At 45.5% G+C, this 27,667-nt stretch overlaps 1 protein-coding gene across 1 annotated transcript; it reads left to right on the forward strand.

Annotated features, from left to right (window-relative positions):
* Positions 1–2,427: 2,427 nt before the first annotated feature.
* Positions 2,428–26,902, forward strand: SMU1 (SMU1 DNA replication regulator and spliceosomal factor). The gene is made up of 12 exons (XM_006276549.4): positions 2,428–2,538; positions 2,679–2,889; positions 4,215–4,367; positions 5,105–5,215; positions 5,988–6,116; positions 8,911–9,030; positions 9,709–9,825; positions 21,618–21,745; positions 23,307–23,433; positions 24,695–24,862; positions 25,505–25,657; positions 26,400–26,902. The coding sequence occupies exons 1-12, from the start codon at positions 2,513–2,515 to the stop codon at positions 26,496–26,498; spliced, it is 1,542 nt and encodes a 513-aa protein (XP_006276611.2). The 5' UTR covers positions 2,428–2,512; the 3' UTR covers positions 26,499–26,902.
* The last annotated feature ends 765 nt before the right edge of the window (positions 26,903–27,667 follow it).

The raw sequence follows: 27,667 nt of genomic DNA on the forward strand, positions 1-27,667 counted from the left end.
AAGTTCCTTGGAAAATGGAACAGAAGAAAGAAGAGATCACTGAGTAGACCCATGTGGAGACCTCTCCCCATTGTTCAATACAAGTGGTCACATCTGGTGTCCCACTTGACAGCATGGCATGGGGTTGCAATAATGATTAGGCATGGCGAATTTGTATGAACCCATGACCCAGCATCTCATGTTGATGTAGTGATACCTCAAACATTGTTACATCTATGTGAGTATCAAGGAGGGGACTGTTGCGGCCAAACTTAGGGTCTGGGCCTACATACAAGGTGACACTATGGTACCACAGCACAGATGGAAAGTGGGTCACCAAGTGAACTGTGAGTGACCTTGCCTCATGAAAGATGATGTAAGACCACTGAAAGAGGTGTCATGTGAAGCTTCTGGGGCCAAGTGCAGAGCCACCTAGGTAACGTGCGCACATAGCCTATAAAGGGGGTGTGTGGGCGGAGCTTAATTGTTTGTCTGAGGGGGGGTGTGGTTTGGTGTGGGACTGAGGTTGCGTATTTTTTGAGGAATACATGTGTGTCTGCAGGTGGATGTATGGCTGTGAGGTTTGGGGTCTGTGTGTGTCTGAGGATGCGTGCATAGTGTGGTCAAGGGAGCGAGATCGATTGAGGCCTGTGTTGGAGATCGACTAGAGTATGAGAGCACGGAGAGAGAGACTGAAGGAGAAGACAGGCACTCTGTGGAGGCTGTGTATACTCCAGAGGCTCGAAGGCCTCCGTGCGGTTGCTCCCCTCTGGATTTGCTTCTACACTAAAGTAAATAGAGTCGGCTCCCCAGACTTTTCCTCCCCGGGTGTATGTGTCTTTGACACAGAGCAGCTCTTTGCTTTATTAGTATTACCTCAATCCCTCTCCTCCTTCTTCTGTCCTTTTATTAGTTAAGCACCCTTGTTAAAAAGGCAGCAAGGTGGGAGGTAAGCCACCACGGACCTGTACTGGAGGATGGATGGCTGGTGACAGATCAGACGGCAGTGGAGATAAATAAAATTACTCTTGCTCCTCTGTAATAAATTCCACTCCTTTCTCCCTGCTATAGTTAACTGAAGTAGTTATTGGCTGTTCATTCATTAGTTGTGGTTAGTATTTAAGAATGTAAACCTGTGATTATCTGTTGATGTTTTTACTTGTTAAATGTTGTTAGTTGCTGTTGTTATTATAAACCGTGTTACTCATTTCAGTGCTAATTGAGTGTGTGTGGTAGTTAACTTAACTTCATCTAATTGCCTGGTAAATTGGGTAGTGATCGATATACCCAGGTTTAGCAGCTAATTGTCTCCGGGCCAAGAAACACCTCCCTTTATGTGAGTGGACAGTATAAGGCACAGCCCATTGAGCAACCTCATTTAATTAGGCACTTAAGTCCTTGCATAACAAAGGAATGCAGAACAGCTGGTCATATTTTAAAGACACTTTACTGGGGGTGCAGAAACGAACCATCCTGACACACAGGAAGATTAGTGAGTATGGCAGAAGACCTTCTTGGCTTAGCAGGGAACTCTTCAGTGAGCCAAAATAAAAAAAGGAAGCTTAGAAGAAGGGGAAACTTAGACAAACAACTAGGGAGGTATACAAGAGCAACCTTCAACTACCTTAACGGTGGTTTGAAAGAGAATGGGGCTAGACCAGATTTGCTGGTGGTCATTTGTATCACTTTAACTTGGTGGAGTACTATCTGTCAGGAGTTTGGGAACCGCTCAGCTAGACTGTTCTCAGTGGTGGTAGATGATAGAACAAGGAGCAACCATCTAAAGTTGCAGCAAGGGAAGTCCACTTAGTTATGCGGAAAAACAGTCTTTGGAGAAGGGCAGCAAAACGCTGGAACAGGCTACCCTGGTGGAGCCTCTACCCCAGGGGCAGGCAAACCTCCCCCCCCACGGGTGCCGAAGTGTGGCACCCAAAGATAGTTTGTTTGGCATGTATGCTTCCTGGGTGGATGGTAGGGAAGAAGCCAGGGCTGTATGGCCATAAGGATCAGGCCCTTTGTGGCTCCCACGTCATCTGCCCCGGCACGCCAACATCGTACAAGTTGAAGTTGTGGGTGTTCTTGACACTGCTCAAAACCGTTGCCGACCCTGCTTTAACCCTGACAGATCATTTTAAGCCCCGGCTAGAGGCAGCCTCGGCTGGAAGGACACAGCTAGAGCTAGCGTGGCTCTGAGCAGCGAGTAGGACTAGATACCCTCCTACAGTCCCTTCCAACTCTCATTTTCTACGGGCCCCAATGAACCGCATGAGCCACGACTAATACCCCGCGCCCACAGCACCACCTACGCCTCAGCGCCTAGCGCACTCGCCTCCCTGCTCCGGCGCGGCGCGTCGGCCTCGTAGCCCCGCCCACCCCCGACGTGGTCACGTGACAACGAGCAACCTGCGCCGCGGACCCTGGGGGGCGGGGGGTGCCGACGTGCGGCGGAAGCGGCCGTGCGTGGGGCGGAAGCGGCTGTTTCGGTGCGTCTGTGCGGGCCTGCGGCGGGGAACGTGGCTGCTGCTACTGCAAGATGTCCATCGAAATTGAGTCCTCGGAGTGAGTGCGCGCGGGGTGGCATGGGCAAGGGGACAGGCGGCGGCGGGCCCGTCTCGCCTCGGGGTGTCCCTGGGGTGGGGGAGTGGGGAGGGCGCCCGGCCCCGGCGGTGCTGAGCGGTGTGGGTGCTGTCCCCGCGCAGCGTGATCCGGCTGATCATGCAGTACCTGAAGGAGAACAGCCTGCACCGGGCACTGGCCACCCTGCAGGAGGAAACCACCGTGTCGCTCAACACCGTGGACAGCATCGAGAGCTTCGTGGCGGACATCAACAGCGGGCACTGGGACACGGTGCTGCAGGCCATCCAGTCCCTCAAGCTGCCCGACAAAACCCTCATTGACCTCTATGAGCAGGTGAGCCCCCCTGGCCCAGTCCCCTCTGACAGCCCAGTGGGAGCAGCATGATGAGCTCCCCACACCCGCCAAGAGGGCTTAAGCACCTGCCCCCCAGGGCTGGTGGCAGAAGCAGTGTTTCCTGCAAAGGACTCAGTTGCACTTCTTATTGTCTGAACTCTCCCCTGACCTCATGATGGCTGCCTGTGCTTCTGATGTCACTGTTGAGATCAGGAGCCACAAGCCAAGTTCAAGCACTGGCCATGTTTAACACGATTAAACAGTCCTGGAGAGCTAGTGTGGAAAATCGTACCCCTGAAGGGAGTTACAGTTCCACTCGAAATAAAAGTAGCAGCAGGTATCTCCAGAGCAGGGGCGTTGTGCTGCAGAGATTTTCTTGGTGCAGTTTTGTCAGTTGGGTTACAATGTTTGTGTAGTTCCCAACAAACCTCCAACAACTCTGCAACCTTCCCCTCCTCCTCCACATGTGGAGTCATAGCTATAACTAGTATTCTTCTTCCAACTCACTGCACTGACATGACAGCAATCATCTTTCCCCCCAAACACACAACATGGTGATGTACTCCCAGTAGCTTTCTATTGTTCTCTCTGTACTAGGGGTTGGCAACCTATGGGCTTGATCCAAGGAGCCTTTTGGCCCAGCCTGCAGACATGGGGCTTCAGCAGCTGTATTGACCCGTGGTTTTGGTCAGAGGTGGGTGGGTGCATGTTGGGCAGTGGCAGCACAGGAAAAGCACCTACCAAGTCCAGTTTTCCCTGCAGCAGCATGGGAAGAGTGTCAGCAGCTGCTGCTTTTACCTGTAGCAGAAAAGGGCTTTCCCTGCTACCACAGGGTTGAACATTGACTGTAAACACTCTCCATGTGCCGCCGTGGGAAAAACAGACCTTGGTAGGCACTTTCCTGGTGCCACTGCTGGGAAAAGTGATGACAGCAGCTGGTTCCTAATACCTGTCTTCTGCTCACCCACCCAAGGCTGACCTGATTTGAGTCAATCTGGCCCACAATCTGAAAAGGTCAGTCTGGCCCACTGTCCAACTCTGCCCTATATATTTCCCATTGTGATGCATCCCCAGACAGACAAAGCGGATACCAGCAAAAGGATTCTTTTGCATTTATAAACTAATGTGTTGTATCATTGGAATTAGGCCATATGAGTCTTTACAATGTAAACTAGTATATGAGCTAAATAATACATTCTTAGACTAATATGTGAAGAATGGCTTAGTTTGGAGTAGAAAATGTTATTGTGTAGTTTAACTGCAATCATTGGAATGGTGTTTCTTTATCTTCTGGATGCTAAAAGTGACTGTTTCCATCCTTTCAGGTTGTCCTTGAATTGATAGAGCTTCGTGAGCTGGGTGCTGCTAGATCCCTGCTGAGGCAAACTGACCCTATGATCATGTTAAAACAAACTCAGCCAGAGAGATATATTCACCTTGAAAACCTTCTGGCTAGGTCCTACTTTGATCCCCGCGAGGTATAGTTTTATTGATAAAAATACATCGTTATTGGGTTTTTTGTATACGTTAATTTATAGCTAGCATTTTTATGTAACATACCAACCAGTGAACGTTATATTCTTGTATTTGGAATGTTTTTTGTTGAGTTTTTTCCTGAATAAGTCATTCCTGAACCTAGACGTCTTTAACTGTAGTTTTAGAATTGTTCTTACTCTATTATGCTTCACTTTTGTTTCTTCAACTTTTTATAAAGCATTTAACAAATAAACTATATTTTTAATATTGTTTCATAACTGAGAGGAAATGTGGTCTTATAGTGAAAGTCCTAGGCTGGCATTTGAGTGACCTGGATTCAGCCAGTCCTCATCTCTGCCACAGGTTTTCTGTGCAACGTTGGCCAATTTATTTAACCTCCATGCCTGTAAAACTGCAGTGCTTTATAATTAAAGTTTTAGACTGCATATGTTAAGTTTACATTAAATCCCTTTATTCAGTTGTGGCCTCAGAATGATTTTTATCTGGGTTTCTTTCTTTGGTTTATCCCTGACCCCTCAAACTCTTGTGGTATGTTTTGGCCAAAATGCTAATGTGTAATATGCTATTAGTTAAAATATGTATGTCTGTGTATACATATACATACATACATCTCTGTCTTTCTCTTGAGATAGATAGATAGATAGATCTCTAGAGAGAGAGAGAGCTATAGCTATATATCTTCGAGGAAAGATTCTTTCATGTGTAATTCCTTTTTTAGGCATATCCAGATGGAAGCAGTAAAGAGAAACGAAGAGCTGCTATTGCTCAAGCTTTGGCTGGAGAAGTCAGTGTTGTACCTCCTTCTCGCCTTATGGCATTGCTGGGGCAGGTAACGCTTGAAAAAGATATTTTTACTTGCTATGCTAATTTTTCTAGATCTTTGTTATCTGAGAGTCTCAGTGGGATAAACCATTCCTGAACTTTGTTGCAGTAGAATCTCACTAATATCATATTTGCATGTGAATTACCATCTCTTGTCATCAAGGATTTCATCATAGTAAGGTGTAGGGTTGTGAAAGGTAAATTAGTTAACAGTAAGTATATTTATAGCAGTAATGCATTACAGTTACAGTTTAGCGCCAGATGCAGTCCAGTGGGGAAGGGAAGTGGTGTGATGCCCGAGGAAAGTGGCCAGGAAGGTACTGCCTCCACCTCCCTATACGTGTGCAAGCATATGATTGGGAGTGGGGACTAGTACACATTAAAGATAGTGTGAGCAGTCACAAAGAAGCCGTGCCTGTCTGTCAGCATGTGGCTCTGCCTGCCTTTCCCTGTGCAAGTGGATGCTGGGGATGAAGGGAGAGGGCTTCATGTGGGCTGTGGGGCTTGCTGTTGCCACCTTGTTCCCTCCCCCTGTGCTTCTGTAGCCAGTCCTGGGAAGCTGTACAACACAGCACCATACTGCACAACAAACCTACAAATGATTGCTTGTAAAAGAATCAAATGGTTGAACACAGTGTGTCCTTTTAGTTCAGAGATGTTTACAGGTTTTTAGGAAAATTTTTCTGTTTGAAAGAATTGTGAACAAAACCTCTTACAAGGATATGTCATTGCTTGAGCACATATGTTTCTAATTATATTTCCTTTTCCCTTCTTAAAAGGCACTGAAGTGGCAACAGCACCAGGGATTGCTTCCTCCAGGTATGACAATTGATTTATTCAGAGGTAAAGCAGCCGTGAAAGATGTAGAAGAGGAAAAGTTCCCCACACAGTTGAGCAGACATATTAAGGTAAAATGTTACATTTTTCCCAAGTGCTTGATATTACCTTAGATCAAGACTTCAGTTTTAACACACTATTTTCCAGGTCTTGCAACTGTTGAATATTGTTTCTCTGTAGAGTTTTCCATGCCTAATTTTGGCTATGAGGGGATTTTTGGAAGTTTGAAGAAAAAAACCTATAACAACGGGCCAGTACAGGGGTTCCCAACCTTTTTATGCTGCAAACCGGCAGCGACCAGCATATTACAGGCGGTCAGCCAACCTTTTTTTTTATACTTGGTATAAAAAAGTGTTGGCTGCCAGTTTGCAGTGTGCTGGTCACTTCCGTACTGGCAGCCAACCCTCCTGCGAGCCAGCAGCCAATCCTCCGCAGTCTAGTACCAGGCCACGGCCCCTGGGTCTGACGGTTATATAGGGGAGTAGGAATATGACTTAAATTTCAGGTGTTTTTATATTTTGGAACTCAAAACCAACTGGATTTTGAAAATTGTGGTGTTTTGCTTGCTTAGAGCCTGTTTTAACTTTTTGTGCCTTTGCATTAGTAAGTTTTATGGATCATCAGAGCTTTAATATTAACTGCAGCCTAAGTCAGGATACAAGCATTGTGTTTCTACAGGGAGGATCACAGTTCTTTCAGTAGAAATCCTAAAGGCATTTTTACATGTACTCTGGGGTGCAGGACAGGGGTAGGGGTGGGGGCACGTTTTAATTGAAGCGACTCCCGGAAGCTGCTGTCATTAAAATGCCTGAAGTGTCTTGTGTATTCAGCTTCCTGCGCTTTACAAAGGCAGCAGGGGTGCTTTAACTAAAGTTCATTTGAGCTTTAGTTAAAGCGCCCCCACTGCCATTTTGAAATGTGGGGACACTGAATACGTGACATCAAGGCTAGAATGCTTAGAAGGTTAATTCTCGATTAATTGAGTCTGCTCCAGCTCATTCTAATTAAAATGCATCAGAGCAGGTGTCAGGCACGTATATAGGTGCCATTAGTGTACAAATGTTCAGCCAGTTTCTCCTAAACGAATAAAAGGTGGTTCCAGGAGAAAAATTAATTTGAACCAGGGAGAAGTGGTTCCTGGGAGAATGAACTCAGGTAACTTACCCTTCTGATGGAAACCACAGTGCCATTCTCCAGCTTCTCAACCTGCACTGCTCCATTTCTGACTTTACTTCCCACTAAATACTCTGTAACTCAGGCTAAACCCACTACCCAAGCTGAGCAAATCTCTATTCCATTTACCTCAGGGCAGGAAAGTTCAGTTCCTTTCACCAGCCCCAGCTATCCTCTAGAGCTACAGGGAGAGACAGGGTGCCAAGGCAGCTCTGTCCCTTGCATGCGACACAAACCCAGACATACCCGCAGATGACAAAAGGGACACACTCTGGGTGTCTTCTCTAAACCTCACAGCAGGGAAGGAAGGAGGAGGAATTGTGAGCAGGAGCTCCCCAGGTGAGTGTGGTCCTTTGAGGCAACCAGCCAGTCAGTGCTGCCCTGTGCATTCAGCTGCTCTCTGCATTCTTTGTCAGCCAGGGCAGCACATAGAGCAGAGATGGGCAGTTATTTGAGCTGAAAGGCCACTTAATGAGTTTTGGTGAGCTGTTGAGGGCTGGCAGCAGCTCATCACAGCAGGCAGGTGGGTGGAAAAGCTATTTGGTATGCTGCATCATGCCCCATCTCGTATGGGCCCTGCTGCTGGAGGTCATGGTGCCAGAACTGCACATCTGCAGCATCAGTAGGAGGTTAAGTGAGGAATAGATGTTTGGGGTGGGGGAGGAGTCTTCCCAGTGCCCAGCCTGGCCCAGCCCTGGCTGCGGCAGAGCAGAGTGGCAGGGGGCACTCCCTCCTCACGCTCCTGGTGGCAGCTGGTATGTTAAATAGGATCAGGTGGTAGGCTGGGTATGGCCCATCAGCCATGTTTTGCCAACCCCTGCTGTAGAGCATGCTGAGATACATGCACAGGGACCTTGTGTCTACGTGCCATAAGCAGCACAGGCTACATTTACAGCACCTGCCCAACCCCTCTAATGTTTGTACAGTGCTCTCCCAATAAATAGGTTTTTCTACCAGGGAGACAAAATTGCAAGACTTCTCACACTTCATTTGAATGCTTGTCTGTGACCTAAGTTAATAGGCTTATATTTCAGCCCAAAAACCATTCCAATTCACTTTTGATAGCCTTGTGGTTTCTAGGTCTCTGATGTTGGCACCTATTCATTCATTAGCACTCAATTCATGTATTTTAATTAGAACAACAATATTTCTATCAAAGTTGTACATCATTTTCATTGAAACAGTATTTTTTTTGTCAATTCTTTGTGAAAATTTCATCTACTTAATAGTTATTCTTTAACCTTTCTTTCAGTGTTTTTTTTAAAAAAACTTCGTTCCCTATATATTAGGAAGACTTTCTCTTATTGCTTACTGACCCCTTTCTGCTGTATTAAAAACTAATATCTTTTTCACTGAAGAGACAGCATTGCAAATCACCAAATGCTTGTGAGGTGCATGCAGCGGATGTCATTTGGAAACCTTTATACCATATGTGATGCACTGCAGAAGTTAATGTGCAGGAACAAATATGACTACTTCTTGAAAGCATAGGCTGATGGCATAGACTTGTGCTGCTGCATGAATAATTCCCTATCCCTAACTCCCCCATCCTGAGAAGACAGATTTTATTCTACTAGTATTAAATCTGTGAATGCTTAACTGAAAAATATCATATGCTAGCACCAAAGAATTACTTTTTGTTAAAATGAAACTGACCTCATATTAGATCCTGTTTTATTCCATTTTAAACAGTTTGGCCAGAAGTCGCATGTGGAATGTGCTCGGTTTTCTCCAGATGGTCAGTATCTAGTCACTGGCTCAGTGGACGGATTCATTGAAGTGTGGAATTTCACTACTGGAAAAATTAGGAAGGTAAAGTAGTTCTGGTCCCTCATGACCAGGGAATAGATTGACCAATGCTGTGGGTTTGAACTTTTTCTACTTGAACCAAGATTCCCAACCAGATTGACCTAGGTATAATGGAAAGGAAAAGCTGGTCAAATGGTTTTGGTATAGGCATTGATCTAAAACTGAGTTATAATACCTAATTCTGTGAGATTGTGATCCTGGATAAGTCACTCTGCCTTTGGTTTCGTTTGTGCCTTACAGGGATGTGCAAGGATAAATCCAGTAATGATTAAGATGCTTGGGTGCTATGATAAATTAGCCATATAAATACTTCAAGTTAGACCATTGCAAGGCCGCTACATGGTTTGCTATAGTCAGAAGCCTCCTCTGATACAATAGTTGGAGCAGGACTGGAAAGGAAAATAAATAGCTACCAGAGTGGTCAGTTCTGCCAGCTTGGTGTCACTGACAGAACTTATTACATCTTTTCAAACTACAGTGCAGCAGATTCAAACATGTCCTCAGACATTTTTGTTGAAAAGGTGGGAGCCAAATCATTTTCAACATTTGTGAGCACCAAACTGTACAGGCAGTTGTTCATAGACTAGTCATATTTAACTGTTGCCTTTTAGTTTTTGTGGTGGTGGTGTTTTTCTATCTTGCACTTCCTTAACTGGCAGATTTCCTTGCTATTTCATCTAGGATCTGAAGTACCAGGCACAAGATAACTTTATGATGATGGATGATGCAGTGCTTTGCATGTGTTTCAGCAGAGACACAGAAATGCTGGCAACTGGAGCTCAAGATGGAAAGATCAAGGTATGAAATTTGTGTGAAATATAACACATTAGAAACGGGTAGGCAACCCCTGGCACGTGCCAGACCATGGCATGTGGGGGCATTTTGCTTGGCACGCATATCTCAGGGCCAACACGGGAAAGCCACAAGGGGCCCGATCCTTGTTGTGGCAGTGCAACCCCAGCCCCTTTCCCGCCATCCACCTCAAGGTGTGCATGCACCTGCTGCTAGCAATGAGCTGGGATGGGGCTCTGTGGACCCCAGTGCAGCTGCTTGTAGCCTCCCCACTGCCTTCTGCAATCAACCCAGGCTCCATGGCAGGCAGCAGGGACCTGGCCAAAGCCCAGGCCAGCTGTGGCAGGCAGTTGTAAAGCTGCAAGCCACTGCACCAGGGTGTGCAGAGCCTCAGCCCAGCTCATTGCTGGCAGTGGGTAAATGTGCACCTCAGGGTGGATGGTAGGGCTGAGGCTAGGACTGCCCTGCTACAACAAAGATTGGGCCCCTTGCAGATCCCTTGCCATCTAGCCTGGCACACCATCTCAAGTCAAGGTTGCTGGTGTTTTTGGCAGTCTGCCCAAAATTTTGCCAACCCCTGCATTAGAAACTTCCTGTACCAGGAATTGCAGGGAAGATCTGTTTGTCCCAAATCAAAGGCTAAACATCGCACTTACTATATCTCAAGAGTATGTCTTCAGCAGGAGCTGGAAGAAGGTTGTCTCTCTCAGCTCTGTATGCATGGGGGAAATTTAACAGCATTGGACTCTAATCTTATTTTTTCCATTTTTTCCTCATGAGGCCTCAGGTGCCTCTACGCTAATGCTCGTAGTATGGGGAGTAAGCAGGAGGAACTGTGCCTCCTGATTGTGAGTAAGAACCCAGACTTAGTAGGGTTCACAGAAACCTGGTGGGACCTACCTACGACTGGGCAGCGGGCATTTGGGGATACACCCTATATAGAAGAGACAGGACAGAGAGGAAAGGTGGGGAGGGGTTGCGCTCTGTGTCAAAGAGCACCTCACATCATCAAGGATCAGCTTCAGGTTAGAGGAGGGTCGGGCAGGGTCAAGCTACAAGGGGTGCGTGGCGAAAGGGACCTTATGGTGGGTGTCTACTACAGACCACCCAACCAGGGGGAAGAGCTGGACCAGGACTTCTCCAGTCAGCTTATGGAGGCGGTTAGGTCAAGGGATGTTATTGTCATGGGTGACCTAAACTACCCAGACATTTGCTGGGAGAAGCAGACAGCCAGGTCTGACCACTCATAGATTTCATAGACATTAGGGCTGGAAGGGACCTCGGAAGATCATTGAGTCCAGCCCCCTGCCCAAAGGGCAGGAAGTCAGCTGGGGTCATAGGATCCCAGCAAGATAAGCATCCAGTTTCATCTTAAAGGTGTTCAATGAAGGCGCTTGAACCACCTCCGGTGGCAGGCTGTTCCAGACCTTGGGGACTCGGACAGTAAAGAAATTCTTCCTTATGTCCAGCCTGAAACGGTCTTGTAGTAGTTTGTGACCATTCGACCTCGTCATCCCTTGGGGCGCTCTGGTGAACAAACGTTCCCCCAGATACTGGTGGTCACCCCTGATAAACTTGTAGGTGGCCATCAAATCACCCCTGAGCCTGCACTTTTCCAGGCTAAAGAGCCCCAGGGCTCTCAGCCTGTCATCGTAGGGTCTGCTTCCCTGACCTCTGATCATGCACGTGGCTCTTCTCTGGACTCTCTCAAGCTTCTCCACATCCTTTTTGAATTGTGGAGCCCAAAACTGGACGCAGTACTCCAGCTGCGGCCTCATAGGTTCCTAGCTGTATTACAGGACCTTCACCTTATCCAGGAAGTGCACAGCCCCACTAGGGGTAACGCCTTGCTGGACCTGGTCCTGGCCACAGGGGATGACCTGGTGAGGGGACTGCAGGTCCTTGACCACCTGGGCAATAGCAGTCATCACCTGCTGGATTTCACTATCCAACGCAGGGCGTCAAGGGCTTACACCAAGGCTAAAGCCCTTGACTTCAGAAGGGCCAACTTCAATGAGCTTAGGAGACTAGTGAGGGAGGCACTGAGGGCCCAGAAGGTAGAGGAGATAGGAGTCCACGCGGGATGGTCGTACCTTAAGGGGGCAGTCCTCCAGGCCCAAAGGGTAACAGTCCCTGGGAGAAGCAAGGGGGTAAGAGTGCTCAGAAACCCGCTTGGCTCAGCAGGGGCATTCAGGAATGCCTGAGGACTAAAAGCGGGACATACAACCAGTGAAAGAGAGGAGCTATCATGAAGGAGGAGGAGTATTCCTTCTCGGCCCGTGAGTGTAGGAAGGCTATTAGGAAAGCCAAGGTAGAGATGGAACTCAGGCTAGCGTCCAGGATTAAGGACAACAAAAAGTCCTTTTTCAAGTACATTGAGAGCAAGAAGAGGGCACCAGGCAATGTAGGGCCCCTGTAAAATGCAAACGGTAATCTTGTGGCTATGCCAGACAAGAAAGCTGATATTTTTAACAGTTTCTTTGCCTCTGTTTTCTTGAACAGGGACCGGGATATCCCACCTACCAGAGGTAGGGACAGTCTTGGAGATAGCTCTGTCAGGCCTTCAGTCAGCGCAGATGTAGTTAGGGATCTTCTGGAAGGGCTAGACATTTTTAAATCTGCAGGTCCAGATGCCCTCCACCCAAGGGTGTTGAGGGAGCTGACAGGGTCATCACAGAGCCCTTGGCCCAGCTGTATGAGCATTCGTGGTCATCTGGCCAGGTGCCGGGGGATTGGAAACTGGCTAATGTGGTCCCAATTTTCAAGAATGGGAGGAAGGAGGACCCAAGTAACTATAAGCCCGTAAGCCTCACCTTGGTGCTCGGGAAGATCTTGGAGAGAATCATCAAGGAGCACATATGTGGGGGGCCTGCAGGGGAGATCATGTTCAGGAACAATCAGCATGGGTTCACCAAAGGCAGGTCCTGCCAGACCAACCTGATTGCCTTTTATGACCAAGTAACTATATCCTTGGATGATGGTGTTGCTGTGGACATAGTCTTTCTAGACTTTAGGAAGGCCTTTGACACTGTCTCTCACCCCATCCTCATCAATAAATTAAGTGACTGTGGCATTGATGCCTGCACAGTTGGATGGGTAAAAAATTGGCTGGTGGGGTGCACCCAGAGAGTAGTGGTGAACGGGTTGTACTCAACCTGGCGAGATGTGAGCAGTGGGGTACCCCAGGGCTCAGTCCTTGGGCCAGCACTGTTTAACATCTTCATCAGAGACTTGGACGAGGGGGTGGAAAGCACGCTGTCCAAGTTTGCTGATGACACTAAGGTGTGGGGCGAGGTGGACACACTTGAAGGGAGAGAGAGGCTGCAAATAGATTTAGACAGACTAAAAAAGTGGGCAGATGAGAATAGGGTGGGGTGCAATGTAGGCAAATGCAGGGTGCTGCACGTTGAGAGAAGGAATCCACAGCATACATACAGGCTGGGGAGTTCCCCTCTTGAAAGCACAGACGTGGAAAGGGATCTTGGAGTCGTTATTGACTCCAAGATGAACATGAGCCGCCAATGCCAGACCGCAGCCAGCAAGGCCAGCCATACCTTGTCATGCATCCGAAGATGCCTCTCAAGCCGATCCAAAGAGGTGATACTCCCCCTCTATGTGACTTTGGTCAGGCTGCAGTTGGAGTACTGTACCCAGTACTGGGCACCGCACTTCAAAAGGGATGTGGCCAGCCTGGAGAGGGTTCAGAGGAGGGCCACCCGCTTGGTGAGAGGGCAGCAGGACAGGCCCTGTGAGGAGAGACTGAGGGAACTGAACCTGTTCAGCCTCAGCAAGAGGAGGCTGAGGGGGGACCTGGTGGCTGCCTACAAACTCAACAGGAGAGATCAACAGTGAATAGGCAGAGCCCTTTTCTCCCCAGCACCACCTGGGGTGATGAGAAACAATGGTAATAAGCTGATGGAGAATAGGTTTAGGTTGGAGATCAGAAGGCAATATTTTACAGTTAGGGTGGCCAAAATCTGGAACCAACTTCCCAGCGAAGTGGTCCTTGTCCCTACCTTGGGCAAATTCAAGAGGAGGTTGGACGATCACCTGTCTGGGGTCTTGTGAACCCAGCATTCATTCCTGCCTGTGGCAGGGGGTCAGGCTAGATGATCTGTTCGGGTCCCTCCTGACCCTAGCTACTATGAAACATTCTCAAAGTTGTTGTACAAGGACATTCTTTCAGAACACGTGTGGACTAAAATAGCATGACTCTTTCTTGCAAAAGGAATTCATGTTAAACTGAAGAGGTGGACAGAGCTTTTATCTGCTGTGATCTTGTAGCACAATCTATCTTTGTTTGTATTTAATGATAATTCTAGAACAGATTCACTTGCTCTTGGTAGACTGGAAGTTTTCTTACTAAAAAATTTTTTGAAAGGGAACTAGTATAGATATTCTGTAACTGCCCTTCAGACTCCCATAGGTACTTAATGTGTGTAACATATTCTATAACCTAGGCTGTAGGAAGGCCTTGCATTTGAGCATTGTCTACATCCTTGTAAGCGTACAGCTGTTCAGGCTGTTTGTAGCATTCTGAAGAGAGTGAAACTGCTACCTTATGAGATGCAAGGATTTGTGTGGGTGATATCTTTTAGTGGACCAACTGTATAGTTGGGAGAGATATAGACCAGCTTTTTGGTAGCTAGCACCCTTCCTCAGGTCTGACAAAATAGCAGATACAGCTTGAATGTGTTTTTGGTTGGGTTTTTTTTGTTTCGTTTTGTTGTTGGTTTTCGGGGGGGGTTGTAGCATTGTGTATAGTGCCTATACAGTTGCATATAGCACCACGGGTAACCGATATCCTACAGTCTTCGACTCTCCCTTTCCTTCTCCCTAACAACCTCCCACCTCCCCCCACAAGGGGTGGGAGGAGAGCAGTGGTTGGCTTCCTGGTAATCCTCCCAGCAGTGAGCGAGCTAGAGCTGGGTCTCTTGAAATGATGGTGGTACTGTGACAGTTCCTGCTAGCGCTTCACAAGATGCCAAGGGTCTTAAAGTGGTGATAGTGTCACAGGGTTTCCCAACATGGCTACCAGAGCCCTGGCAAGAGCTGGGTCTCTGGCAGCAGCACTTTCAGGGGTTGGGGGAGTGAGGAGAGTGATTCTCTTTACTTCTGCCACCCCTGCAGGCAGCAAGGGAACTGTCTTGGCATATGTTGCTTTTCAGCAGGTGACAGCTGATCACTGACAAACAGCCCCTCCTACAGCAGAGCAGAGGACAGGGTGCCCCCCTGAGGAGTGGGGTACCCAAGGAGCAGGCCCCTATAGCCCCCGACTGCAGATCTTGCCTTTGTAGCACTACAGATGAACACCTGTCCATACTCCTATTATTTTGCGGATTCTGTTACTAGGATGCACTGTACTGAAATAATTGCAGCTGGATCAGCAATGGTGTTCTGTCTGCTAATTGGAGAATGGTGGAAAAGTTGTTCTTAAGAAGATTGACCCGACTTCTTGTGTATGTTTCTGTAGTTTATATTATCAGTCTTTTCCTACCCCCAGAAAGCAGAAAATTTAAGATCTTCACAAGTAGTTGGGGTCCATCATTTAGCTTGTTTGTTGAAGAAAAATTATAAAACTTAATATAAATGTTCTTGTAATTTATTTGTCTTTTTAAATAGTGAAAAAAGCATTACAACTTTCTGTTAGGAACACAGTCATGATAGCCTGTTGTAAAGAGAGAAGTACCTGAAAGTGACTTCTTTTCTTTTTCTTTTTTTAATGAAAGTGAAATTAGTCCTTAAATTGAATAGTCCATAAATGGTGAAGAACAGAATGCCTGTATAATCTGTGTGAACATGAGAGAATGTTTTTGACTGGTATTTGGCCTCTATAGGGAAAAGAAAGAGAGTACAGTAAAAGCAATGTTATCTGGCACCCACAGGGAATGGAGGGTGCCAGATAACAAAATATGCTGAATAACAACTGAGCAGCCCAAACAGGCATCTTTGCCTGTTCATGCTGCCGCCTGTCCCACCGCGTCTGGGGTGTCACCACCGCATTGCCGCCCCTCCTGCAGGCCCCATGGGCCCTGAGGGACAGGGAGGGGGGACCCGTGCAGGCTGCTATGCCCCGAGCCATGGGGGCTTGGCAGCACAGGCTGCTTTCTCCCAGGCCATGGGGGCTCTGCGAAACCAGAAGTGCCACAGTGGGCACTTCTGGTTTCACTTTTCCCTTACAAGCTGGCATGCTGGTTAAAAGAGCATGCCAGTTTGTAAGGTGCCGGATAACTCGGCTTTTACTGATTCAAAACTACTTGAACTGCATTCTCTTTTGCTGGTCCTCTTTCTTTTTTTTTGGTCTTGATTGAGCTGAAAGCCTTCCCGTTCCATTCACAAGAAGCTGCTGCTGATGGAATGCTTAGGCTCCATAGAGCAAGCAATCCTGGACAACAATCAGGTGCTACAGTTTCCCTTCCACCATTTGAGAGGAAACCTATTCTTTGCTGCCCACCAAATTATGTCTTTGCTCCAAAGTTTTTCTTTTGCACAGTACTCAGCAATGTCTGTCATCACGGCTATTTCATCGATTTTAGGGACATTGTTAGCTACTTCCATAATTGTATTGAGAGCAGTAGATAATTCATCTTCTGATAAATGTTGTCTTTTCTGTTGAGGATCCAAAAGGTTTGCTGCCAGATGAACTGGATGAGAGCAAAACTCAGATCTCTTAGTAAACATTTGTTTTACTACTTCTTTTTTGGATAGAGGTGAAGAAGGCAAAAGCTCAATTAGATTTTCATTCAGTTGTCAGAATATCTCTGGAATATTTAAAAGGCTTAGTGTATCGCCTTCAGGTTTTTTAATAGCCACTGAAACTGGTAATAGTAAATTGAATGCTCCTTGAACTCAAACCCAGAACACATCATTGTCGAGAATCTGCTTTTGAATGTTCACAGGAATAATCTGAGATACCGCTTCATGTATTGAAGCACACTGCAAACAGTTCTTTGTGTGCAGCAAACTATTTAAACACTTTGAGGCCAAGCCCCATCTAGTTTCTCCTGGCAATAGAAGTACACTTTCCTTCCCCTGCTTCTCTTTCTGTAATTTCTTCAAAATCTGATTAGCAGCATGCTGACTGTTGAATACCTTCACAATCGCTTTGCATTTTGCCAATATTGTCTTCATTGTCTTCACATTTACTGTGTCCTTTGCCAGAAGATTGAACCCATGAGCAAGACAGCCAGATAGTATTAAATGAGGATACTTTGCCTTTAATATTTGCCACGCAGTTTTCATGTTACTTGCATGATCCGTTACTAGGGCTTGTACCCTGGAGGGACCTGCACTTTCAATCTGCACTCAGTAATTCAGCTCTGAATCCACCTGGATGACAAGAAGATTTGGTAGCAGTTGCTTTCAGGAATATTGGTTCAGGTGTTGCTAACATAATGATCAATAAAGAATTTCCTTGTATATCAGTCCATCCATCTGACAGAGTCAATGAATCTGCTTGACCAATCCTGTGAATAACCATTGTTTGAACTCTGTCATACTCTCTAAGAGAGGATGTGATAAGCAATAACGTGACGGTAACTTATATGATGGGCAAATTAGTTTGTAACGTTCCTTCCAGTATTGATTTTCAGTTATGAAAAGAGGTGTACCACCTGCAAATATAGCTCAAGCGAACGTCTCATCTGCTTTTTCTTGATCTTCATTTGATATTTTGTCCACAAAGCTTGATAAAAAGCATGACTGTCTTAAACAGCTATTCATGGTGGATTGCTTATCTGGTGGCAGTGATCTTGAAAGCAAGGATACTGTTGCTTCTTCCCAAAGACATGGCATTTTCCATTTTTTGCAAATCTGCTATTTCACTTGAGCTATCAAGTTCCTGCAACAAAAGGGGGAAAAGATTTTTATTTTAGCCTTTTCTAGTCTGGCCTCATCCATCAGAAGGAGAAGCGGCAGGGAACTTGCTTGCTTCCCCTCTCCCTGCCACAAAGAACACCCTGCTGCTCAATTGCCCTTGGACTGCAGAGCCAAAGGGAAGTATAGTCTGACCTCTGCCATCGGCCAAAGGACTAAGCTCACTCTGCTGGGTTGAAATAGTTAACTGTGTATTATGTAATTTTTAAAAAATATATTGTTAAGCCTAAGCCACTTTGGATGCTTAGTGCAAACAGAAAAGCAGTATAGAAATATTTTAAATAAATAAATAATAGTCCAGAGTTGCGTTAACAACTTTTCAAATTAAAATGTTTTAAAACAATATAGAGGGTAGTCGGTACTGTATGTTGTTTAACATATTAATTTGTTTACTTGCATAAGATTCCTGAAGTAGACTTTTCTCAAATGATGTTGTTCTACCATTTCATTTTATTAGCTTTCTGTATACGGCTTGTACACTTTCAGAACAGTTTCTACATGTTATTAAATGTTTCTTCATTCCTGTTGCATTGTTAACATACTCTTGTCTGCAATATTTACATCTACCAGCTTGCTTCCTTCAGTGGCTTGAATTTCACTATAATGATGCCACACACTAATTTTTCTTCTGATTAAGCATTATGGCTACTTGAAACCAAAAGCATTAGAAAACTAACAGATCTTATGCAAACACTTCCAACTTAAGAAAAGAAAAGAGACACTGCTTTGTGTGTGCTGAACTGAAAGTGAAACAAAAAGTAATCTCAGTTTTAGTTTTGGTTTTGCTTTCACTTGCAGTCTGAAATGAAATAAGAATTTTAGCTTTGGTTTTGATTTGACCTGCACAGACAATTAGGTGAATTCATAACTTGACTTTCGGTTTGGATTTTTATGTGAGTGTATTTAGTCTCCTGTTTACACATCAATAAAACATATATGTACTCTCTCATACTTCCTAGGGATAATCGCCTGAAAAACATTAATTACAACTTTGAAACTGCCAAGCTTGCCTAATATTATATTGTCATCCATTCATTGTGACGAATTAATTTTATGAAACAATGAATTTTTAGAAATGGAAAATTTCCCATAGGAAAATAAAGCACTGGAAATTTTTCAGGAAAATGTTCCACCCCACATTTCTGTGTGGAGTGGAGGACAGCACTGGTCCCTCTGCCTCATGCACCCAGGTGTGTTTTCCCTTGGTTCTTCCTCTGGTTAGGTGTTCCCCTGGCTGGTCACAGGTTTGTTCCGTACTAATGAGCAGCTTACTGCTCTTCTTCTGGCTGAATTACAGCTATTTCTCTGTTTCCTACCTGTTGTCCTGTCCTATGAGTCTGTTGCTCTGCAGCTAACTACCAAGTAGTAGTTTCAGCCATTTAGCTACCTAGCTGCCTAGTCTCCTGCAGCTAGCCCAGGTTCAGCTGCCTGCTCCAGCTTGTGGGCATTATCTTTTATAGTCTCCACCTTCATGTAACAGGAGCTTTTGACATTCCCTGTTACAAAATTACATACAGGTTTGAGCTAGTGGACCCTCTAGTTCAGTGATTCCTAATATTTTTAGACTCAGACTCCTTCTTAGATTCAAGATGCCTCTTGGAAAATGTCAGCTCTTAGCTTTCATGTTTTTAACTATGGAAAAATAATAGAGTAATTTTCCTGTTGCAAAAAACTCAGACCACAGCAAGACAGAATTGTTTTAATATTATGGATTTCTATTTGGGTTTATCTCATGAATCATTTTTGCACGCCTAACGATGTTAACTTTGCATGGTACCCTGTGGCATCCTTGGAAGGCATGCTAGGGTGCTGCAGCACTTGTTGAGAATTACTGCTGTAGTTTAATAACAGCTTCATTGCTGAGAGGTACTGTTCCTTAGCTGTGACTGGGAGTGGGGAGTATGCCCTAATGGGAGTACAGTAGACATCCTTTTTTAATTTTTTGTTCCAGAAAAAGTTCAGGCATCCATAAAACCATTCCTAGATAAATTGCATGCTTAGAATTCCAAGCAAGAAAAGGGTCCTAGGTTGGAGTGCATTCTGAACACTTTCCATTTACATAAAAGTGAGAGAATCAATGAGAAATTGGCTTTTTTAGGGGAAAGTCAGAGCTTTGGAGAAAGTGGTGTCCAAGTTACTAATGGCACTTAATTATTCATGCCAATTACTGTTGACTAGAGTGATTCATGCAATCAGCCTGTTCCTGTATGCTAGACTTGCATGAGAAATGTCCTGATTTCTATTGTCAGTGAACCTCTGTAGTTCTGTTTTAATACAACTAAAGTGGTAAAGCTAAGGTATCTGAAACATCTGACTTGAAAACAGAAAACAAAAAACATGCAAGTTAAGGCTTTATTTTGTTTTATTTATTCTCTATTGCTTTAAGCTGCCCTGAGCCTTTGTTGGGAAGGTTGACATGTACATTGCATAAATAAAATTAACATGGTTAGCTAAATTGTCCTGTGAAGTGCTTGGATCCTGTGCTCTAGTGTCCCTCAGCTTCTATCCTGAGCCACTGCAGGCATGTGCCTGCATTTCTGGGATGTCTGCGTGGTTACAAATCAGTTTAGCCTAGCCAGGCTAGACTAACCTGCAGAGTTTGAATCAATTCAGGCTCAGGCTTTTTGAAGGTCTGTCCCTAGCCCAAACGATTAGATCGGGGTCAGCAACCCCTGACACGCATGGCACGCAAGGCCATTTTGCTTGGCACACTGTGACCAGCCCCGGCTCTGGGTAGCTGCTGCCAGCGACAGAGCCCAGGCTGCTCCCAGCAGGGCTTGCAGTGTCCCAGCTGCCTGCTGGGAGCAGCCAGGGATCCCAGCTGGCAGCAACTCCCCAGAGCCCAGGCTGGCTGCAGCCAGGAGGCTCCAAACAGCTGTGCCAGGCTCCGGCATCAGCTCCGCACCAGCGCGTGCAGGTGCACCTTGGAGTGGGCAGCGGGAGAGGGGCCTTAAGCAGCACTTAAGGGGGGGTCTCTCCCCCGCTCCCGGCACAGAGGTGATGAGCCCGGTGCAGCTGTTTGTAGCCAACCCGAGGTCTGAACAGCTGCAGCAAGCAGCAGGCAGGCTGCAAACAGCTGCACCGGGCTACCCCGCTGTCTGTCCCAAGGTTCCCATGCAGTCACCGCCAGCACAGAACTGATGCCAGAGCTGTACAGCCCGGCGCAGCTGTTTGCACTCTGCCCGCTGCTTGCTGCAGCTGCCCAGACCCCTACAGACAGCTGCGCCAGGCTCATCACCTCTGTGCCGGGATCGGGGGAGAGACCAGGGCTGTGCTGCTTAAAGCCCCTCCCCCACCGCCTGCTCTGAGGTGCGCCTGCACGCGCCGGTGCGGAGCTGATGCCGGAGCCCGGGCTGCTCCCAGCAGGGAGCTGGGACGCTGCAAGCCCTGCTGGGAGCAGCCCAGGCTCCAGCAGCTACCCAGAGCCAGAGTAGCTGCTGGCAGCCACAGAGGCTGGGGGGCAGGGGCTTTGGGTGGGGGGGTAAGGGGTCCAAGCAGGGCGTTGTGCCATGTACCCTTTGTCCTCATTTTGTTTTTCTGCCATGCTGGCACTCCGGCACCTTCCGAGATAGTCATTGTGGTGTTTTTCAGCACTCCGACCAGAAAACGTTGCCTACCCCTGGTTTAGATTATGGATTGGATAGGATGGTCTGGATAGGGGTGATCCTGCCTCGGGTACGGTGTTGGACTAGATGACCTCTGGAGATCCCTTCTAGCCCTACTTCTCTGTGATTCTATATGTACAGCACTTAAAGCAGGGATAAGGGCTAAACTTACACATTTCTTATTAAAAGACAAACCTCCCTAATGCACAAAACCTACGTCGGCTCTACCCCTGCCACATATTTTGTGTAATTAGGTATTCTGCATCTTTTCTTAGTTCTGGATGCTCTCTAAATTACACTTGCTCTGATCTTCCTCAGGTATGGAAGATTCAGAGTGGGCAGTGTCTGAGGAGATTCGAGCGAGCACACAGTAAAGGTGTCACCTGCCTGAGTTTCTCCAAAGACAGTAGTCAGATTCTAAGTGCTTCTTTTGATCAGACTATCAGGTAAGTTATACATTGAGTGTAGTCTGAGCTGTTTTGCATAGGAAGCTGTAAGCTTTAGGTCCTTCCTTTGGAGCCCTTCCCAGTAGCCTCTTGTGGTTTCTTTTTAGTTTGGCCTGAAAACCGGTTCTTGGTGTCTGATGTTAATAATAATGAAATAACTTGACTCTTGCTTTTGAACACTTCCATTCTTTCTGCTTCGTTAACCTATTTGGATTCCAGTGTTTGGAGCAAGTAGTGCCTATCCTGTGTCCTCTGTTTAAATTGGTTTAGAAGCATTTACTTTTCCTTGTTTCAGCAGCAACCATTTCAGCAATAGGCTATCTATCCCTTCCCAGGAGGCCCAGTTCAGTACCTTTCACTGTCTTAAAATAAAATCTTATAATAACTGTTTAAGAAACAAGCTAAGGGCCACAGCTAGTACTGTATGGTCCCAAGGGTTAGTAGGAGATGGAACCATTTTGAGCACCAGTTGAGACTGAACATAATTGCAACCATTCAGCAGCCTTTAGTGGGTCACATGTAACCATGTCTATCATAATTCATTTGGTTGTTATAGAGAAGAAGCAACAGCACAGAAGAAAGCTCTTAGGAGAAAGTACTTAGGAGCTAGCCAGGTAGCTAAATTTCTTGGCCCTGGGAACTGAAGCACTGATTCTGCTTTCTAGGAATAAATGGAGTGGGGACCTTTTCCCCTGCTTCACAGCCTCATTGCCATATCAGGAATCAGACTTCCTAAACCTATCCCAAACAGCTCAGTGTCCCAATGTCTGCTGTGACCCACTCAAGCAGTGAAACTGTTTCCCAATGGGGCTGGCTTGTGAATGAAGGACTGGGCCTACTGAACAGCAGAACTTGCTTTCCTAAGAAAAGTGACCACAGAATCCATCACATTCAAAGATGAAAGCCAGATATCTTCCCACTTCACCTTCCTTTAAAGCTCTTGTATATCTCTGTTCCCTGAGTAATTCCTAGGCAGGTTATTTCTCCTACAGTCTGGGAATGAAAAGACTTAGGTACTTTAATGTTACTCAGGTGCTGAAGTCACTGTTGTCATACATACCTAAATTACCATGTAGGTTGCCATGTTGGTAAAAAAAAAAAAAAAAATGTTCCATCGTGCTGATTGACTGACTGAGTCTTAACTGCACTGGAGCCATGGAACTGTCATTCTTTGTGCTTCATATTAGTCAGAACTGAATCATGGTGTGTTGTACTGTTATCTTAGGCAGTCAATAAAGCTTAAGTTTCTGTTGCCGACAGCCTGGTTCTTATGGTCATTAAATTCAGTTGAAAACCAAATGAAAAGGAAGCTGCCATGTGTCCTGTAACCCATTAATCATTTGTAAAATTCTTAAGCTTTAAAAATATTTCTTCCATTTATGTTTGTCTTTTTCATTTACTCTCTGCTTTATCTTAAAATGTTACGTTATCACTGCATCTGAAGAAGCTGTAATCAGTTTGTTTATTCTACTACTTTCTCTGTACGTTAGATATAAATTAAATTGTCTTCAAGTTGTCTGTAGTTTAATGGCTGTATTAACGTGGTGTTATTGCATAACAGGATTCATGGCTTAAAATCTGGAAAAACCTTGAAGGAATTCCGTGGTCATTCTTCATTTGTCAATGAAGCTACTTTTACACAGGATGGTCACTATATTATCAGTGCGTCCTCTGATGGCACAGTGAAGGTAAAATGACTGTTAGCTCTGAAGAGTACTGTATATATTCTTTTGCATGTTGTAGCAATAACTAAGTGAAGTTATCTCAAAAGTAAAATATCCCTAAAAATACCTATAGTCCAGGACTTAACTATAGCCACTTTCTTTTCATTATATGCAGCAGACTGTTGATGGGGGACAGGTGGTAGCATTGTTTCTTCATTTTCAGAGTGCTACATTAAGTACATTTTGATTCTTCCCAGAAATATGTGCTCCTCTACTTTGCCAAAGCAACACATGACCTTATCTGTGTCTTTTGATAAGAGACTTGACAGTGGTGTCATTTTTTAAGGTAAAGAGGAAGATAGAGAGTATCTAACCTCAAAAAATGGGGCTTTTATCACACATTAGGTACCCTTGCCTGTTTCTCAGGCAGTGACAGTTCATGCTGGCATGGAGTGAGCAGAATGCTTAACTGAAATTAACTAGAAATTTCTATCTTGAGTTTCCCTTTTCCCTAATCTTAGTAAACTAGGGAATCCCTCCAGTTTTGTTTAAAAGGAATTAAGTAATCTACATGATACAATAGGGTATAGTATAGTGTCAGCAGTGCTGTTCTTGCTACAGAACCTCTGGTGAAAATTCTCTAGACAGTGGTTTATGGGAGATTGGATGAGATTTATTGCAGTGGTCTTTTAAATGTTATGGCTATGTCCAAACAAGTGCAGTTATGTGGTGTTACAGATATGTCTGCAGCACCACATACTGCAAGTTCAGTTGTTCTCCATGCTGCAACGGAGCAGCATGGTGGATTTTTTTGACTCCTAAACATCCAGGGGTCAAAAAGCCCTACCAAAAAAAATTTTAAAAAGCAGAGCGGCACACACAGGGGCAGTGTGTACTGCTCAAAACCAGAGCTGAGCTGGCTGGAGCTACACTCCAGCTGCTGGCCAGTCTCCACACAGCAGGATTGCCACTGCTGCAGCTCCAGGAGGCCCCCAGTACTCCAGGTAACACTGCCCCCAGCCCAGTGCTGGCCCAAGCCTCCCCTACCCCACCCAGGGTAACTTGCCACTACTGCTAGTTGTCCCCAGGGAACCAAACATCCACATGTGCAGAATGTGGCCTTTGAGTCTATCTAATTACTCTTCTTTGTGTTTCTTCTTCTCTTCCTGTTTAAGTTCCAATAGCACACACTCAAAAAACATGATTCCTTTTGGATTACAATACAGTAAAATACAGTTGTGTGCCTGATTTTTTTAAATCATTTTCTTTATCTTGTTCATAACAGATCTGGAACGTGAAGACAACAGAGTGCTCAAACACCTTCAAATCTCTTGGCAGTACTGCAGGAACAGACATCACTGTGAACAGCGTGATTCTGCTGCCTAAAAATCCAGAACACTTCGTTGTTTGTAACAGGTCAAACACAGTTGTCATCATGAATATGCAAGGACAAGTACGTGATCCTACTGACATTTCTTTCGAGTGGCTTAATGAATGGTAGATTTATTAAGATTCTGTTCTTTCCGGTCTGTAGGTAATTGGCTATTGGGTTATACCAGTGGTTATCAACCTCTTTAGATTTAAGTCACCCGTCACTAAATGGCAGCTCTTAGTTTTCACTCATTTTCTCGCTTGTTTTACTAAAGAAAAACAATAGAGCACTTTTTCTTCTGCAGAGAACTCGGACCACAGCTATGGATTTCTATTTGAAATCTCTGGGTTTATCTTATAGATCATGTTTGTAAACCTAACAGTGTTAATATTGTTAGGAGCACATTGTATCACCCTTGAAAGGATCCTGAGGTGCTTTTGCACCCTGGTTGAGAATTACTGGGCTAGACTTTGAAATACCCCCTTCTCTCCTTTCACTGGAAGCTGCCAGGCGGCCAGACCTTCTGAAAATCAAACCAATTATTCAGGGACTGTAGTCGGAGCTTAGGAAGACACGGATTCCAATTTCGGTCATCATTTTGTTAAAACCATGGTCTGACATCTAAATAGGAGTTAACTGTGTTTGAATTGTTAATCCCCTAAATGTAGTGCTGTTACAACAATTTAATTTAATAATTTTTTTTGGGGGGGGGTGTCATCTTAGATTGTAAGAAGCTTCAGCTCTGGTAAGAGAGAAGGTGGTGACTTTGTCTGCTGTGCCCTTTCCCCACGTGGAGAATGGATCTACTGTGTTGGTGAGGATTTTGTGCTCTACTGTTTCAGCACAGTGACCGGCAAGCTGGAGAGAACTCTAACAGTGAGTATTTCACACAAGCTGTGTTAAAGTGGTTTCTCTTACATATTCTAAAACATAGGTAAAAGAATAATGGTTTACTGCTCACTATCCTCCATCATAAGCTACCAAAACTGTGGCAAGGGTGATGTTTCTGAGTGCCCAGAACTTTTAATACAGGGGGTGACCAAGCCAGGAAATACAGGTTAAGTTTTCTTTGGCATTAGAGGCCGTTTATAGATGTTACTTTTTTTTAGGTTTAATCTGGACTATAACCATCACTATGTGCATGTGGATGTCTGTAGTCTGAATTAAAATTGGCTCCAGTCCAAATGAACTAATCCTCATTGAATGAAGATTAAAGTTAATGCAGACTAGGGCAGTCTGAGCTAGGCAAGTTAAACTGTATTAATTAACTTGCTTTTGCTCATGTGGTATAGCAAGTGAATGCAGTTTTGTGACCCTGAAGTGCAGAAATGCACAAAAACCTCCCTGATGGTCAGTGATCATCAATTAACCCTTAATTTGAATTGAAATTTGGTTGTAACTGTGTGATGTAAATCAGTTAACATGGTTTAGAAAAATGGTGAGAACGTCTACAAATGGCCAAAGAGACCAGTAACCTCTCTATCACTGTACTCTGCATTACTGAGTGTCTCTGAAACTGTAGCCTATCATTCTGTAGCATTTGTTTAAGAAGAAAGGTATTTGGCTTGTAGTAATACACAGATTATTTGCATTAATGTTCTTTCTGGTTGTCCTCTAGGTTCATGAAAAGGATGTAATTGGCATTGCTCACCATCCCCATCAGAACTTGATTGCTACCTATAGTGAAGATGGCCTCTTGAAACTGTGGAAACCCTAATTTTTTGTTTTTAATTAGCTTCAGAGTACACATCTTAGTGACAAAGGTGGTAGCGGTCATGCTTTTATAACATCCAAATGTATAATTTTGTGTAACTTTTTTTAGTTCAAGTGCCCGGAAAGAACTGTTTTAATATTTGGTATAAACTAGTTGTACATTGTAGGTTAGTAAAATCCTTTCATTAATATTGTACCTGACTAAAGCAGTTGAGTTTCTGTGGAAGTGATTATTCTGTCTCATGAAGTCCACATTTCCTTTGTGCTGTTTTATAAAAGTAAATGAAAGAGAACTATATGTTTTATAAATAGTTGTTCACTTCTTAAAAATACAAAAGACTGTTTATTTCATTTAATGAAGGAAAAACTCTCCTCCTGCGAAAATAAAGACACAGTGTATATGGAAAATAGCTGATGCCAAGCTGCCTTATATTCTGAGGGTAGGAGCATTTTAGTATAGTAGGGCAGTGGTGTTCAACCTTTTAAAATAGAAGATCACCTTCGGCATTTAAAAGCACCCCAAGATCTACTTCACCTCTGCCCAGCAGGTAAGTCTGTGGGGAGGGAAGGGGGGGGCAGGTTGAGGCAGAGGGAGAACAAATTATTTGGGGGCAAGCCTCCCCAGCTGGTAAGACTGTGGGGGAAGGAGTGAGGGGGCAGGGCAGATTGAGGTCCCATCCCTAGCCCCACTTCCTCACCACTGGGGCCTTGATCTGCCTCTCCCCCCCACCTCCCCCCCCAAACAGCAGGGAGGGGAGGGAGTGAGTAGGGCTGGGGCAGGGGCAGGCCCTGCACAGCTGGGGTGCAGGACAGAGCTGTGAGCATTTCATCCAGAGGCCGTGGGGAGGGGGCAGCACGCAGCCCAGGAGGGCACGGGGGGGTGTGCCCCAGATCTGGATACCAAGTGGCCTGGCTGCCGCTGTGGGCTGGGGCCAAAGTGCGCCAAGCAGGGCTATGCCGGGGGCTGCAGGCACCCAAAAATTTGCCATTGGCCTTCCCCCTCCTCACCCCATAGCCCACCCTCCTAGCACCGTCACCACTGCCCAGCCCAAGTACAGTGCAGCATAGTGCAGACTGCAGCCGTGAAGAGCACAGCGCTGCCTTCCAGCCTCCTGCACCCCCCCCCCCCCCCCCCCACCGCGCAGATCCCGGGGGAAAAGGGGCAGGGGGTGC

This window comes from Alligator mississippiensis, chromosome 3 (genome assembly GCF_030867095.1).
Source record: "Alligator mississippiensis isolate rAllMis1 chromosome 3, rAllMis1, whole genome shotgun sequence".
Classification (NCBI taxonomy): domain Eukaryota; kingdom Metazoa; phylum Chordata; order Crocodylia; family Alligatoridae; genus Alligator; species Alligator mississippiensis.

Bases quoted from the DNA above. Each gene is read 5' to 3' on its own strand.
- SMU1 (XM_006276549.4), top strand. From the start codon at position 2,513: ATGTCCATCGAAATTGAGTCCTCGGA. The intron at 5,216-5,987 runs GTAACGCTTGAA...CCTTCTTAAAAG, and splicing joins TTATGGCATTGCTGGGGCAG to GCACTGAAGTGGCAACAGCA. The intron at 23,434-24,694 runs GTAAAATGACTG...TGTTCATAACAG, and splicing joins CCTCTGATGGCACAGTGAAG to ATCTGGAACGTGAAGACAAC.